General features: G+C 37.5%; 1 protein-coding gene across 2 annotated transcripts; it reads left to right on the top strand.

Moving 5' to 3' along the window:
* Positions 1 to 13,445: 13,445 nt before the first annotated feature.
* LOC145165768 (putative E3 ubiquitin-protein ligase RZFP34) lies at positions 13,446 to 17,455 on the top strand. Of its 2 annotated transcripts, XM_079084653.1 has the most exons (13): positions 13,565 to 13,682; positions 13,847 to 13,901; positions 15,182 to 15,619; positions 15,716 to 15,803; positions 15,875 to 15,934; positions 16,023 to 16,055; positions 16,147 to 16,224; positions 16,304 to 16,347; positions 16,467 to 16,507; positions 16,614 to 16,696; positions 16,783 to 16,874; positions 16,979 to 17,090; positions 17,186 to 17,455. In XM_079084653.1, exons 3-13 carry the CDS (start codon positions 15,480 to 15,482, stop codon positions 17,294 to 17,296), a joined length of 882 nt encoding a protein of 293 aa, XP_078940779.1. In that variant the 5' UTR covers positions 13,565 to 13,682; positions 13,847 to 13,901; positions 15,182 to 15,479; the 3' UTR covers positions 17,297 to 17,455. The 2 variants fall into 2 exon arrangements, with proteins under 2 accessions (XP_078940780.1, XP_078940779.1); XM_079084654.1 differs by lacking the exon at positions 13,847 to 13,901 and having other exon boundaries at positions 13,446 to 13,682.
* Positions 17,456 to 17,721: the final 266 nt, after the last annotated feature.

Raw genomic sequence — 17,721 nt, 5'->3', positions numbered from 1 at the left:
CCTAACTAGCATACAATTTTGAGATTTACAACATAAAACAAGTTAGATGAATACCTCTTTGTTGTAGCTTGTAGAACTTGGCCTTTCAAGAGTTTAGTACCTCAAATAAGTCACAAACACCAAGAACAATGGAGGATTATGAGAGAGAGGCTATGAGGAGCCAAAAATCGGCTAGGGTTTCTTCTTGGAAGTCTTGGCCGATTTTGGGAGTGCTAGGGGTTACATTTATAGTGTGGAATTCCTAGGGTTTTAACTTGTAAACCCCAATTCATTTACTTAGGCCTTTAAGCAATCCAATAACTCATTTGATAGGCCCTTTGGACTAAATCTTCATGGACTTTCACATAGATTTAGTCCATCCCTAATCAACATGGATCATTAGCCTAAACTATATGTATTACTAATTTATCTAATCAGTCCCCGTTAATTTAATCTGTCTCTTTTGATCACTAAACTAATTCCAAATTAATTCCTGATCAATACCAATTAAATAATATGATTTCTCAATTAATATATTATTCTTATAATATATTAATAAATCAGAAATAACCTCTTTCTCAAATATCTATCCTATCAAATTGCTCCGGTGAAGGCAACCCAAAAGGACCATGCTACTATCGGGTCAAGTACATACCGATTATAGTTATGGGCTTAGACACCTAATCCAACAAAATCAACATATAATATCCATAATTCGAAATCAACACATAAGGATTAGGTTCATCTTTACCAAACAGAAGTATAAGGTTTTTAGCCTCTCATACTAATAGAAAAACACACAAAACCCATGCAAATAAGACTAGACATGAGTATTGTTTAGCAAACCAAATAGATCTATGTAGAATTCTTCTATATCTCTTCAACTCTTGAGCTCCAAACGATTTCTGGTCTTCTCCAAAGTTTCAAGAGGGTTTTAGTTGTAATCCTTCTCATAAAATCAGCCAGAAGACCCTCAATTCGACATAATGATCGGATATATATATATATATATATATATATATATATATATATATATATATATATATATATATATATGCCTAAAATCTGATCACCACGTCGTGGTGAAGAGGCACCACGTCGTGGTCTTCTATCTTCAAGCCTTCTTTGTCTTCTTTTTTCCTTAGCTCACATTTTCGTACTTCCAACTACTCGTTTGCTTCCTTTTTATCCCAATCATGTATTTGCTACTTCAAAACATATTTCAAACTTAATAAGTACCTTTTGTCCCAAAATAAACATAATTGTAGCTAAAAGTATTAAGATAGTGTAAGCAATATATAGTTAAATATGCACATATCAAAAAAACCCTGCACTTGGCTTTTGCTTTCCCTCAAGCAAAATTGATTTTATTATTATCATATCATCACATTAAAACCCTAGTTACCAACATCGCACAAGACAATCCATTTTAAGCCTCTCCATTACATCAAGACCAAAATGCATGTATTTGTGTCTAAAATTTCCTAACAACTTCCCCAATCCTAAATACTCACAATCTTCATAAACATTTATCCACTTCTTTTGAACAACATTCATTTTATGTATCACTCCGAATATATCCTCATAAATCTTTCTTAACCACAAGGTAATTTTTGGTTAAGCCCCCAAACATACATATGAAAAAATAACCTAGAAATAAAAAATTACAATAAATAACTTGGCAAATTGCGTTATTCTTGGGTCTTCGATTTTTGAACTTTCTTCGTGATATTTCTTGATCTTCATAGCTTTGTAGACTCTTATTCTCTCAAATTTTTTCAACTTTTTTTTTCTTCTTCACTTTTCTATTTTTTTCTTTTTTTTTTCAATTTTTTTTTGCACTTAAAACTAAAAAATCCTATAAAAAGATATGCTTAAGCAAGGGAACTTAACTTCAACCCTTATTGGTTAAAGGTATTAGTCTAAGGTGCAATGACTACATTAGCTCTCTTGAATACATTTTTGGTACACGATGCTAAACATATTATGACCCTCAAACTAAGCAAGGTCGTGTTTTTGTTCCATGGTTACACTAGGACATGGAAGCCACAAATACACTATAACATATATTGGCTCAAATAAACATCGAAACTCGCATCGGATCGTCCCACACAACGTTAGCAACCTAGATCTCAACATAACAATACAACAATTTTTTAACTAGATTCAATTTTTAGATTATTATTTCAAATCTTTCTAATATATTTTTTTAAATCCTATTCATTTTTCAATTTTTTATTAGTATGCTTTCATTCCTATATTCGACCCCCTGCCGCACACTTAGATGATACAATGTCCCCATTACATACTTAAACAATAAAAGAACATAAAAGTAAAAATGAAAAATTGGAACAGACTCCCCTAGGATAGTAGTGGCAAGATCGAATTTTTGAAAGTGTGTGGAAAAGCTTGAACATCTCATATAATGGTTGGAAACAATACTTCTGGACTCTTCTCTCGTGAATGTAAATGTGCCAGATCAAAATAAACCAAAGAACCATCTTCAAAAAGTTTGTTGAACCTTAGCCACGATGTAACATCCGGGATTTATAAGGTACTAATCTTTTATTTGTATAAGGTTATTAGTTTTATAAGGTTTGGGCTTGGGCCTTTGGGCACTTGTGATTGGGCTGAGGAAGCACGTACGCGGAGCGTACCTTGCCATGTACGCTCAGCGTACTCAAGGAACTGGAACGCGGAAGCCATGCTGGTATGCCCAGCATACGTATGCAGGTTCTAAAACCCTAAATTTTAGGGTTTGATCCCTATATAAAGGACCTTATGCCTTTGGTCCAACCTCCCTATCACCTCTAGGCAGCCACCATGAAAACCCTAACCCATATTTGTGTGTTCTTGTGATTTGGAAGCCATTTTGAGAGTATTTTGGTGTAGTTTTGGTGTTTTGGAAGAGAAAGGAGCCTGAAGAAGGAGCAAGGATTCAAAAGGAGCTTGTAGATCCAGGAGATTAGCACCATTTCTGACTCATTTAAGGTATCAAGCTTCAAACTTGATCATTGCATGTTTAGATTTGATTTTGGGGTGTTTTATGCCACTTTTGGACTCCATTGTTGGGGCTTCTTGCATCTTGATGATTTCAGACCATAAGAGTTGTCCTTTTGGGCTCTTAGAGGCATTAAGATTCATAAAAATCGGACCTTGATGGTTAAGCCACAATCATGCGAGTGTTTGATGGTCATAAAGCTTGTTAAAGGACCAAAATCATGTTTTGACCCCAACCTTGCATGCAAGCACATAAAGTTTGTGACTTTATGGATTAGGAGGTCTTAAAGGACATGGATCTACATTTTGGAAGTGAAGACTTAATGGATTAAGTCACAAATGAAGTCCCAAGAAAGCTGGCCAGTACGTTAAGCGTACACCCTGGTACGCTGCGCGTACTGGGTCAACTTCCCGTTTTCGGTCAAGGCCAGCGTACGATGGGCGTACGTGCCAAGTATGTCGCGCGTACGCATGCGAAGTGGCTACATTGGGCTTTTGGGCCTTAGAGGACCGGGCCTGGACTATTGGGCCCTGTGGAGTATAATTATGGGCCTGGGAATTTGGAAGTAGAGTATTGGACCTATTGGGCCATGTTGGGCCTATTGAAATTATTATTTGGGCTAAGGACTTTTGGACTTGTAATGGGATCATTTGAGGAATATGGCCCAATTCAGAAAATTGGGCCATTAGTGGGCCCTTAGGGAGCCTTTGATGGGCCATGGGTGCACTGGGTATAGTAAGTTAGAATTGGGCCTTAGGAATGGTTCAAGTTAGGCCAACGGGGTAAAATGGTCATTTTACCCTAAGTAGTGTTATAGATTCTGATTGAGTGTTATTATAATTATGATAGTCGGGAGTCATCGGAGCAGTTGTTAGAGATTACTTCCCGTGAGATTCGACACTCAGCTTTACGAGGTGAGTTGCCTTCTAGTAGAAGTGGGTCTACGGCCACAATGCCGGACCACTAGTAGGAGTTGTTTGCTAGATGGTTGTCTTTGTGATAATTATCTAGGTTTGTTGCTACCTGATGTGTTTTATGTGCTAGCATGATATGATGTTATATGATAGTAGTAGTAGGGGGTGAAATAGTCCCCGTAGCCGGTTTAGATAAACCGGAGGGTAGGTCGAGCACCCCAGAACGGCTTGACATGGGTAGGTCGAGCACCCCAGAATGGCTTGACACGGGTAGGTCGGGCACCCTAGAATTTCCTGGAAGGGTAGGTCAGGCACCCCAGAATTGTCTGGCATTATGTTGTTATATAGTATGTGGTATGATGGGGGAACTCACTAAGCTTCGTGCTTACAGTTTTCAGTTTTATTTTCAGGTACCTCTTCATCGAAGGGGAAGGAGCCGACTCGGTAGCAGCGCATCACACATACACACAAGATTTCCGCATTATGAGATTCATGGGATTGTACTCTGACATTATTACCATTCTATGATATGGTTTTGCGACACATGACTATGTTTTATGAAACGATATGAATCAATGATGTTTTTCAGCAAACTGTTTTACAAGTACTTAATTAAAAACGAATATTTTTTGGCCTTGAAAATTAGGATGTTACACACGACGTGGTAAAGAAATGCCACGACGTGGTGTCGATAAAGAATTCTTTATGGTCGCAAAATGTAACACTTGAATCCTAGTATGTTACTTATTTGCCCTTGTTATTAAAAAGATTTGCATTTTGGTCCTTGGGCAGTACGCTTAGCGTACAAGCTGTAAAGCGAGTACGCGGGGCATACCACTTGGTACGCTTAGCGTACAAGCTGTAAAGCGAGTACGTGGGGCATACCACTTGGTACGCTTAGCGTACAAGCTGTAAAGTGAGTACATGGGGCGTGCCACTTGGTACACTTAGCGTACTGATGCGAGGTTGACACGAGACTCCGGAAACGTACACTTGGCGTACATTTATGTACACGAGGTGTACGTGAGAGATATTGAAACCCTAATTCAGGGTGTTGTACCCTATATAAAGGCCTTAAGTCCTCACGACTGGCCTCTTTACCAACCTCCATTGCCATATAAATCCTAAAATCAACCCTTAATCCTCTTTATGGTGTTCTTGAGCTATTAATAAGACTTTGGTGCCCATTTTTTCCTTTGTGAAGGAAGTAGAGAAGCTTGAAGTTGCTTCGCTTGGTGAGAAGGTGTTGGATCCAAAATCATCATCTTGTGTGAAAGCTTTCTGAGGTATCAAGTTTTCATCTTTGCTTATATATGTTTAAGATCTCTTCATAGTTGTTTTGTTATTCTTTTGGTCCCTTTTTGGGTTGATGGAAGAGTTAAGTCGTTTTAAGGGCTTGTTATTTTAGATCTGAGTTTGTATTGGTCTCCTTAAGCATAAAGGTGCAAGCTTTATGAGATTTTTGGTTACATGCATGCATTAAGTCACTTATTAAGTCCCTTTTAAGCTTGAGAGCTTCTTTTAGCCATGCATGAACGTAAAGTTAGCAACTTTACGTGATATTTCAGCTCATGGAAGTTAGATCTATGTTTTGAGGCTATGTCTTAAAGGATTAAGGACTGAAATCGAGTTTTGGCTGAATCGGTGAGTACGTTGGGCGTACAAGCAGGTACGCTTAGTGTACAAGACCTCAAGCAAGTATGTTGTGCATAGGTGTTGGGTACGCCCACGTACTCAGTCAGGTGGACTTCACATGTTTGAGCTTCAGATTTGGGCTTGGTGGCTTGGGGCCTTGTTGGGCCACTTGAATGTAAGAGTTTGGAGTAGGATAAATTAGTGGGCCTTAGGGTAAGGTCCATGTAGGGATTTGGATGGTTAAGTGGTTTTTGGGCTTTTTAGATTGTCAGTTTGGGCCTTAGTCTTTGACCAAACTAGGTAAGGGGTAAAATGGTAAGCATGAGTGATGTTAGCGGATAGCTAAGATGGGTTGTCGGAGTCGAGTAGGAGTGTGAACTAGTTTAGTATGTGATATGTGGGCCCTGGATGGGTAAGTGGTTTTTGGGCTTTTTAGATTGTCAGTTTGGGCCTTAGTCTTGGACCAAAATAGGTAAGGGGTAAAATGGTAAGCATAAGTGCTGTTAGCGGATAACTAAGATGGGTTGTCGGAGTCGAGTAAGAGTGTGCACTAGTTTAGTATGTGACCAGTTAGTTTTCGTTGCGGTGGTGCACTTATGTTCGAGATTAGCATGACGGCGTTTGGCCGAGAAGATTTTGTGCATATCAAATCTGCGGATTTGGGTCAGTTTGGCTGAGGCGAGGGTTGCTTCGGATTTTGGGATATGCAAGTTCTAAGTAAGGAAGTAGGGTTCCTTCCGTCATGATTTAAGGAAGTTGTGCGAAGATAGTTTCTTCAGGCCGCGTGATATCACCAAAATTTATGGGTTGTCAGGATTGTCGAGAAGTGGAAGCAAGAACCGATTTAGAGGACTAAATCTAATTTAACTGGGGGAGAATTGTAAGATCCTGTTTCCTGTTATTTCTTATTTTAAGGTCGTGGGTTGGAAGTCTATTGTGTAAAGGCCGTGGGCCTTAAGGAGGTAAAGTTTAGACCTATTTGGAAGGAGGTAATGATGGTTAAGATATTTAACCCTTGAACTATGTTTTAGGCCGAAGGGTAGAAAGGGAAAAGTCATAGGTCGGGTTCTTGCATGAAATATGGATTTTTGTTCGAGAAGTTTTTAGTCCAAGAAATCTAGATAATATTGTGGGGCTTTTCAACACATTTCCGTGCTTATAAAGAACGCCAAAATGAAAGTTGAATCGAAGAAGTTGTAGTAAACTGAAAGTGGGTTAAAGTATCCAAAATCAAAGTTGAATCGAAGAAGTTGTAGTAAAATCAAAGTTGAATCGAAGGAGGTTGGTACGCTGGGCGTACCAGCATGGTGAACTCATGCATTTATAAGTGTACGTTGGGCGTACGCTGAAACATCCAAAAAATACAGTCCAAAAATTTCATTTTAAATCATTATGAAAACCATAAGTCATCAATCGTCATATAAAAATCATAAGTCATGTATCTCAAAATATCATATCAAAACACTATATCAAAATCACATGTCCAAATATCAGAGTACATCATCCCACGCTAAATGTTGTGGTGTGTGCGATGCAGTCATCCCGAGCTCTTCCCCTTACTAGCGGAAGTACCTGAAACCAAAATTGAAAACTCTAAGCACGAAGCTTAGTGAGTCTCCCCAAACTACCACATACCATACACATAATCACATCATAAAATACATTGGGCCTTGCCTGCTATATCGGGCTCCGCCCGACATCGGACCGAAGTCCGGCATCGGGCCCCACCCGGCATCAAACCGAGGTCTGGTATACATATAACATATCAACAAACATATAACATAGACACATAACATGTAGATATAAACATTCCTCGGGCTTGCCCCGACATCGTACCGAAGCCCGGAACACATAAACATAACATATAAGCTAAACATTCCTCAGGCTTTCCCTGGCATCAGACCGAAGTCCGGAACACATAAACAAACACATGCAAGAATCACGAAGACATCAAGCATACAAACATTCCTCGGGCTTTCCCTGGCATCAGACCAAAGTCCGGAAACATATAAAGTACATCAGGCTAACCTCGGCATTGCTAACATACATAAACGGGCTGACATTGGTGCCTTAGACCCGTTCCTAGGAGGAAACTCACCTTGCAAACCTGGCAACTGAATCTTATAGTGAGGAATCTCTAGTGGCTGCTCCAACGACTCCCCGACTATCATAATCATAACAACATTTAGTCAAAAATCCATAATCCTTCTTAGGGTAAAATGACCATTTTACCCCTTGGTCTAACTTGGGCCATAACCAAGGTCCAATCCCATCTAATCTCTCCAAACCCTCTAATGGCCCACCAAAAGCCCACTAATGGCCCACTTTCTAAATTGGGCCTAACTCCTCAAATGGGCCTTCCCTTAAGCCCAAACATGTCCTTAGTCCATTTTCTGACTTCCGATGGCCCATTAAGGCCCAATAACTGCTAAGTCCAAGGATTGGCCCAAACCTAGGCCCAAATGTCACAAAGCCCAAATCCTGAGAGTACGCTGAGCATACTCCTCTGTACGCTACACGTACAGCTTGCATGGCTTGTACGTTGCGCGTATTGGCGTGTACGCCCAACGTACTACCCTGTTAAGCCATATTCTTCAAAACTGCTTAATCCCTTAAGACATTAGGTCCAAATTACAGATCTGAGACCCTTAGCATGTCTTAACTCATAAAGTCGACTACTTGGTGGCTTGCAACCCACCAAATGAACCCAAACTTGGAATATAGCAACTAACTTCCATGGAAATGGATAGATCTCATGCATGGTCACAAATGGACCTTAAAGATTGAAACTTTACTGCTTATGGGACTCATATGTCACTAAGGGTGGCAACCCTAGACCTAGAAATGAGTTTGAGTCATAAAGATCCATTCTTGGGACTAAAAAGATCCTAAAACATCTCCACACTAGATCTAAGCATACATGAGGAAAGTTGAAAGCTTTATACCTCCAATGAGTGTCAAATGGTGAGGTAATCTTAGATCCTTGAGCTCAGGATACTCAAGTTCTTCTTCTCTAACTCCTCCTTTCTTCTTCCAAGCTCTAAATCTTCAACCAAGATCCAAAAGGCCAAACATACACAAGAATGGAGTATAAGAAGGTATCTAGGGTTTCTGAGGTTGAGAGGTTGGTAAGGAGGCTAGGGTTTGAGTCATAATGTTCTATTTATATGGCTTAAACCCTAAAAACTAGGGTTTGTAATCTGCTCACGTACGCTGTGCATACGTGCATGCGCCTCCCCAATCTAAAGCTCCTCTACGCCCCACGTACGCCAAGCTTACGCCCAAAGTACGTCTTCTGGGCAGCCCAACTACACAGACCACTTTCTAAAGTCCAACTCAATAATCCACTTATCCAATTCATAGCCCAACAATAAATAATAAGTATTTAAAATAAATAATACCTTAAGTGACGGATGTTACATACGCGATCCGAACCTGTTCTTCCATGAAGCTTAGAATCTTATGATAAGTTAGGATTTCAGATTTGGACCCTTTCTAGCCATTCAACATCATAAAGTTGGAAACTTTATGATTTAGAATATCATTTGGACTTAGATCTGAGCTCTGGACAAAAGTTATTAAGGGATAAAGTGCATAACGGAAATGTTGGAATCAGCTTGCGGACGCTGGGCGTACTAGATCTGAACCACCTACACTGGGCGTAAGTTGAGTACGCAGGGCGTACTCAGCCTGCCTTCGATTTTGAATTTTGTTGACTTCCGTTGACCGTCCACTTGTTGACCAAGTTTGACTTTGGGTCAAACTAGAGGATTTTGGGCTATTGGTTAAGATTTTATCCAGTTATAGTGTTAGTGAATTCGTGGGTACAAGCAGTGCAGAAAAGGGATCGTATCGTAGTGTTTCAGAGTTCTTCGATTCAGGTGAGTTTTGCCTCATTGTACCGTGGGTCGAAGGCACCAATGTCGTCCCACTAGTTTTGGTTATCTTTTAGTAGAGGGATGCCATAGGGGATTGTATGTAGTCACGTAGGATAGACTGAGGAGTCTTGATCTAGGCTTTCTTGCATGTTCCTTGTTTGGTTGTAGCTCTAGAGTAGGATCACCTGTTCGGGTATCTATCTCACCTCTGAGAATATACGATTATGCATTCCTTGGATTTTTGGCTATGTATCTTTATGTATAGTATGTTTGTGATGTACTGATCTGCTAGATCTGTGTATTTATCCTTATATGATAGGACGATGTAGTAGTGGTATGTTGTTTTGAGTGCTAGTAGACTGGTTATCATGTAGTCATGTAGGATAGTCTGAGAAATCTTGATCTAGGCTTTATTGCATGTTCCTTGTTTGGTTGTGGCTCTAGAGTAAGATCATCTGTTTGGGTGGCTATCTCACCTCTGGTTACTTATGGTTACGTATTTCATGGAGGTTAGCTGGTAGCGAGATAGTGTGTTGTGAGAGGACTAGTAGGCGATAGTGAGCTGTATTATTGATGTTTTCATGTATTATGTGCCTACTTGATCCTTGATTGTTTATATGTCGACATATGGTGGTAGTGGGTTGAGGCAGTCCTGCTTTGTGCTGTAGACCAAGATACGCGGCACGGGCCGGCTGTAAGCCGTAGGCACGGTGGCTCGGGAAGAGCGGTTGGGTTGAGGCGGTAGGCCAAAAAACCCTGGGTATTCCAGTTTGATGACTGATTGGACCCGTTGCATGTTGGCATTCCAGTCCGATGACGGACTGGGTCTGGGCATTCCAATCCGATGATTGTGGGCCGTTATGCATGCTTGTATGTTTATCGTGTGGGGTATTTTGGGGAAAACTTACTAAGCTTTGTGCTTACCCAATTGTTTATTGTTTCAGGTATCATCGGTTATCATGGGAAGGAGAAGGTGTGATTGTACGCATTCATTAGCAGCAATGAAGATTTCACGCTTAAATATTACTCTGATTTTACAAATGTAATCTGGAGCAAATGTTTTTCTTAATACGAATCTTATTATATGGAGTTTTACCTTAATAAAAATGAAAATTTTTGGTTGTGAAAATGAGACGTTAGAGCTTGGTTTATTCTTGTGCCATTTAGATGAACAAAATCAGTTTCTGGAATCATTTATTCCATTCCAATGTCAAAACTCAAGTATTCTAGGAATCATTGATTCCCATTACAATCTAATCAATTAGTGTACAATCCCATAAATACAATGCAAATATCGTAATTCCAAGCATCATTAATTCTATTCCAATGTGAAAACTCACTTTTATCTGGAAATCATTGATTCTATCCCACTATCAAAACTCATTTTTTTCCATAAAACAGTTAATTCCATTCCAATGCAAGTCATTTAACTAACCCGACTTTCATACTACATTACCCAAGTCATTTCACTACAACTTTCAAAGTAAATTCCCTAATCTTACACTTCATTTTAGAATAACATACAATACAAACGTAACAAAAAACAACAACATACAACATTTGAGATTCCAATATTCCATACTTAATTTATCCAAATCCTTTCTGAAACTCATTGATTCCTTATCTGTCTTCACCTTATTAGTTAATAAATTATTTTCCAATATTAATATCTTTACTTTAGTGATATATTGTCTTACTGGTTCTTCATCTTAATCGACAAATTCTCAGAAATCATAGTTTTCCTTCTTGGAATATTTTATATACATAAAAAAATCACATAAGAAATCAATTATGTAAGAGAAGTAGATGATAAATATTTATGATTCACTTATCAATGAGTTACGACATACTCTAAACTTTCTACTTAGATTATCAGTTATAGTTGAGGTCCAAATTCGGAAAGGCTTCTCGCAGTAATAAGGGTGAGCATAATCAAGTCTACTCCTACTCTTGGAAATGTGTGAACTTGACTTCGAAAATGTTGATGAAGATGATCCTGCCATTAGGAACCGTTGCAGGTGTAGAAAGGGATGAAGAGATGAGAGTGAACCCTACTTTCGTAGTTGAAGGTGTAGATATGCATTTAAATAAGTCAATTCAATAAAAAAAAATGGATAATGACTTAAAAGGGTAATATATTTTTCGATTTGTACACATTTGGTCACTGAGTTTTTTTCGTCCACATTTACCCCTTCAACTTGTTAAAATGTACACATTCAGTCCTTATGACCGGTTTTACTCCAGATTAGCCGGGAACAATGACTTAAAAGGATAATATATTTTTCATTTTGTATACATTTAGTCCTTAATATTTTTGTACATATTTAGTCCTTAATATTTTTTGTTTCAAAATAAGTCATTTTTGTTTTTGTACTCATTCAGTACTTATGAATGATTTCTTTAGGTTTTTTTCACGACATCTTACGTGTTACAATCATTGATGATGTGTTTGGGGCTGTTGATGCTTGTGTCCATCGCGATCTCGATTGCTTGGTTGCGTAGGTCTTGTGGTTTGACTTAGGTCTTGTGTTCTGAACGTCGTAACTTCTTCATACAATATCATAGTTTAACGATCTTTATATCTACGTGTTCATTTTTTGAGTCTACTATAACTTTCGTTAATTTTACTCCCGTTAAAATGTTATATATTTTTACTTACGATTTTATAAAAAAACATCCATACATGTATTCATAAAAATCGTATGAATATAAAGATCGTAAGTAAAAATATATTACTTTTTAACGGGGGTAATCTAAACCAAAGTTGTAGTAGACTAGAATACGAACGCATGAATATAAAGATCGTTAAAACCCGAGATCGTATGAAGAAATTATGACGTTCAAAAAACATGACCTAAGCAACTAAATAGTCGAGATCGCGATGAACATAAACATCAACAACCTCAAACACCTCATTAATGATTGTCCCAATATGTCGTAAGAAAAACCTAAAGAAATCATTCATAAATATTAAATGACTACAAAAACAAAAATGACGTATTTTGCAACAAAAAAAATATTAAGGACTAAATGTGTACAAAAATATTAAGGACTAAATGTGTACAAAATGAGAAATATATTACCTTATTAAGTCATTTTTACCGGCTAACCTGGAGTAGCCGGCCATAAGGACTGAATGTGTACAGTTTAACAAGTTGAAGGGGTAAATGTGGACGAAAAAAAACTCAGTGATCAAATATGTACAAATCGAATAATATATTACCATTTCAAGTCTTTATCCCTAAAAAAAATTAAAAGTAATTATTTTACGTAAGGCAACCGGTTACCTCAGGTTACCACAAGCCATTATGTGTACTTCCTTGGTTTTTTTGTACAAATTCTTCAATTTAATGGTCTTTTTTACACAAAAAACGAATAATGGTGTTTTTTTTATACTTTTGGACTTTACTATGACTTATATATGTTTGTGTTTTTAAATATTGAAGATAGGGAATGGAATAATGAACTCTGATACTGACGACAAAGGATTCAACGATTATCTATGGAGCCATGCCTTGATTTCAGATGAAACGTATCAGAAATTAACACGAGACTGCGGTTACAATAACAATAGTAACTACTGTCAAAGCTTAGAAGAAGAACTTGGTGAAGAAATTGGGAACATAGATTTCTACAACATCTATGGCCCGACTTGTACGCCATTGCCTGATGGAATAATGGTGAGGAAGAAGCATCATCGAAGATCTGGTGGAGTAGATCCATGTGAAGAAGAATACGTTGAACATTATCTCAATCTTGCGAGTGTTCAAAAAGCTTTCCTTTATTATTTTTAGGTCATTTTCCCTTTAAAAAAAAAACAATTTTTATATAACCATAGATTTCTGATCGACGTTTTTTTCTACATTCATTAAAAAGTCTATAGATATTTTACATATTCAAAACAAACAACTATGTCTACATCTACAATAAAAATATAATGATTATAAAATCTATGTTAGGTAGTTGGATGCTATTAACCCATCGTTAACAATACTTTTATATAGATTTTGGAAAAAGCTGTTGAAGATATTTTCAGTTGATAAGATAGAAGCCGATATTCAAGATAATCACCATCACCAAAGCCAATATTGAACGTTTCGGAAGTCTCCAGAGACCGATTCCCTCAACTTATAAAAGCCCTCTACTTTCCTGATTTCCTCAAATCAATCAAGTTTTCAGATTTCTCTCCATCTATTCTTACTGAAGATAGCACAGCCGTCGAACGGAAGCAGGATTTGTTTCGCGAATTTCTTTCTGTTGCGGTAGTGATTGAAAGTTCGTTATCCTGAGTTTCAATTAGCAAATTACTTTCAAATTCGGTTACTTCTGGTTCTTTTCTGTTGATAATTCAGGAACTGTTTCTATTGTTTTAACTTGTTGTTGTCTGTGAAATATGAGCTTCTGATTGTTTTACGCTTTAGTATTCTGATTTCTGATAGGTTTTCTTTGCGTCTCTCGGTGGATTTTGTTCGCGATTGAATTGAATTAGTATTGGTGAGTGGTGACTGACTTAGGTTCTGTTTTTGTGAAGCATATAGAACGTGGTCATTAATCTGGTAATTCCCTGCTTATTATCCTGTGTTTCTTCCATCGGTTTATTTGTCCTCCATCTGACTTTAGTTAATTTGAAGCTTTGTGCTTTTGGTCACTGTGTTTAGCCAGGATTTCCGACTGTTTTTTATTTGGTAAAACTACGTTGCTCGTCTTCCATTTTTAGTCCAAAAAGTGGATATATAGCTTTTCTAGACGGAGGGTACTGGTTTACTATGTAGAGGAACAACATCTTACTGGTTTTCTTGATAATTACTTTCAGAATGCAAAGGAAACCCTTAACGTGATGGCCTTTATTTACATCTGATCCATTTCTGGCTGCTAGCTTCACCTTCCTACATGGAATCTTATTTGCGTGAATCTCCTTCTAATTGCTCCCAGTTTGTAATAAATATGATAACTTATCTTTCTTGTTTTGTGTATGCCATTGAGCTGTGTGTTAGCAAGCCTAGTTTCTAAGATTTTTTTTCCTACTTACTTTATTCTGTCATCCAAAAGGGTCTTCGGTTTTACACTGAATGATGTGTGAAGTGGGGTCGAAATAGCATTCAAGTAGGTTGGTGATGTGGTGTGCGGAGATAGCTAACTTGATGATAGAAGATTAGATCCTGTTATGATTAGATTATGGAAATTGGTGTGATAGAAGTAGGTTACAACAAAACTGTTGTACAACAAACTTTCCAGCCAATATAGGGGTAGGAACATGTAAACATGGAGACAGTTTCTCCCTCTTCTATGTCTGATGTGCGATACTTTTGTTTTCTATTGCTGTTTTCCTAACCCATTGATGATTTTATTTGGTCTAACACAGTGAGAACCACCTGCAACTGAAATCTGGTATGCTAAGTGTCATTAGGCAGTGATAGTTAGGTCCTTACTTCTCAGACTCTCTAATTTGTTAATTAACAAAAACAATTTATGTCCACACCAAAGCTCCCTCTATTTACTAACTCAAGCATTCCCTCCCAAATCCTCTTCCCTGTGTCAAGTTCATGTGTTCATGTTTGGTAAAAGCCTTAAAGTATGGGGGGCATTACATTACTTTTAAGTTGTTATGGTTTTTCCTGAAGAAGATTTGGTGCAGAACTGCTGTTGAGGTAGGCTTGTCCTTGATGGGCAGGACCATTAACACGATATGTGCATCACTTTCACTAGTCTTTTTTGTTTTCTTTTTTTCCTTTTGAGGACGTACTTGATTTTGTGATCTATTGCTTTTACCTTAGGTTATGCCACCTTTTAGTGGTATCTTAATTAAATGGATGTGGGCTTCAAGAATCAAGAAACCATGCTGTGGAATGGATGTCCTCATTTCCTGGAAGCTTGGACTTTCTCACTGCTGAAATGTAGTTGTATTATTATATAACCTATTTGTTGCAGCTTGGATTATGTTGTTGCTGATTTCAACTGATGTGCTGCAGTGTGAGAGAAAGCCTCATCATCATTGGGATTTTACCCGATGATGGACAACTAGATGTGCCTTGTGCAAAATTAGGGATTTTTTTTTGCTTAATGTGTCCCTGAATGCAGGTGCTTTCAACCCTTGTAGTTGTTATTAGAGTCTCCATGGAGGTGCCAGCTACTCTTCCCACAATCCAAGACACCAATGCAAAAGAATCAAAGTCATGCAATCAGCACATTGATCATCCTGTTCTTAATTATGGGTATTGCTTCTAGAACCTTTTTGGTGTTATCTGTGGTTGAATATCTTTGTAACATGTGTCCATGATCAGCTTCTTATGGTGTCTTTACATTTACAGATGCTCTCACTACCGTAGGCGTTGCAGGATAAGAGCCCCTTGTTGTAATGAGATATTTGATTGTCGCCATTGTCATAATGAGGCAAAGGTTGGTAAAAAAAAATGAATTACAAAATACACAACTGGTAGCTTCATAAAAAATATTTTATTGTTGTGCAGAATGACATTAATGTTGATCAAAAAGAGAGACACACAATCCCTCGCCATCAGATCCAACAGGTAGCTTAGCTTCATCATGTTGATTTTTATCTGTTAAATTCATCAAGTATGTAATATGTATGATGTTGTGTGATTGTGTCCCTTTCAGGTTATATGCACCCTTTGTGGCACTGAACAAGAGGTGGTGATTGTTGTTATTGACTTATTAATTTCCTTATTTGTTTTTTGGCATTTTCCTTAAATGTGTTGATGGTTTGTTTTTTTTTTTTCAGGTGCGACAAATGTGTGTCAACTGTGGTGTTTGCATGGGAAATTACTTTTGTAGGGCATGCAAGCTTTTTGATGATGACGTAAGCACTTCTCACTTCCTATTTTCATGAGGCATCTTTACTACTTTTAGATTTAGGATTCTTGCTCAATGTTTTGCAGATATCCAAGCAACAATATCACTGCGATGGTTGTGGCATTTGCAGGTATTAATATTATTTTCAAGAAACTTTTGAATTAATTATTAAGATAAGAGAAATAAAGTATGATAACAAAATGTAAGGAATCTCTCCTAACTTGTATATGGATTTTTGTTTGAGATCAGAATTGGTGGGCGAGAGAACTTTTTTCACTGTGACAAATGTCGTAAGTTCTCTTCTCTCTCTCTCTCTCATTTCTAAATCATAAAATATAAAATAGTGATTTATCTGGAACCTTTAAGAACTTATTTGTTGGACTTTGTGTGATTCAGGATGCTGCTACTCAAATTTTCTGAGAGACAGTCACCCGTGTGTTGAAGGAGCAATGCACCATGATTGCCCTGTATGCTTTGAGGTATCAATTTTTTTCACCTTTTACACTTGGATAAATCATAAATATTTGTGGGATTTTTCTAAATATTTGTTATTTTCACTTTGCAGTATCTATTTGATTCGATAGATGATGTTACAGTCATGCCTTGTGGTCATACCATTCATAAAAACTGTTTAAAGGAAATGCAGCAACACTATCAGTGAGTCATTCTAGAACACACCAATTCACACTTTCAAATCATTTTGTCAACTCAAGTCAATAAATAGATAATTATACTTATTTTTTTTATTGTTTTTGGAACAGATATGCTTGCCCTTTATGTTTTAAGTCGGTTTGTGATATGTCAAAAGTTTGGGAAAAACTTGACATGGAAGTTGCAGCTACACCAATGCCTGAATTCTATCAAAACAAACTGGTATGCCATTACAATCTCATCTTTTTGTCCTTTTTAGTTTTAGTTTTTTTCTACTTCTAAGCATTCATTTTTTTTTAAAAAAAAATTTGTTGAAGATATGGATATTGTGCAATGACTGTGGGACCAATTCTAAAGTGGCATTTCATGTTGTGGCTGTTAAGTGCCCGAATTGCAAATCCTACAACACCCGCCAAACTGGAGGCTGAGCTTCTATTTATTCTATTGGGATTTTGTTGTATTATGATGTTAGGTGTCCATTGTTGAGGGTTTATATGGTGATATATATAGAGTATCTTTCCATGTTCTTTTACTTTGGACAATGTAACTTTTTCTGCCTCATTTCATAAATCATTATTTACGGGTAAGTCCCATTCATTTCCCAAATATCAAATCCCATCCATGATCAAGAATTGGAGAATTCTACCAAATATGGTCCTTTGGAGAGTGGATCATATACCTAAAAAGCGTTAGAATTTGATCCTTAAAATGCGTGGTATGATCATACAATGCGCGACTTCCAATATCGAGTGTATCCCTACATCATTAATTGTAAAATTCACCTCAATGGTTTCCTCCCCATTCTCTAGATCATTCAAAACAACAAGAGATCAAAATCAAGTTTCTTACTCCT

The sequence above is a fragment of the Lactuca virosa genome, chromosome 3 (genome assembly GCF_052849685.1).
Source record: "Lactuca virosa cultivar CGN04683 chromosome 3, Lactuca_virosa_CGN04683_v6, whole genome shotgun sequence".
Lineage (NCBI taxonomy): Eukaryota > Viridiplantae > Streptophyta > Magnoliopsida > Asterales > Asteraceae > Lactuca > Lactuca virosa.
The sequence above is the reverse complement of the archived record's forward strand: the minus strand, read 5'-3'. Positions and strand labels throughout refer to the sequence as shown.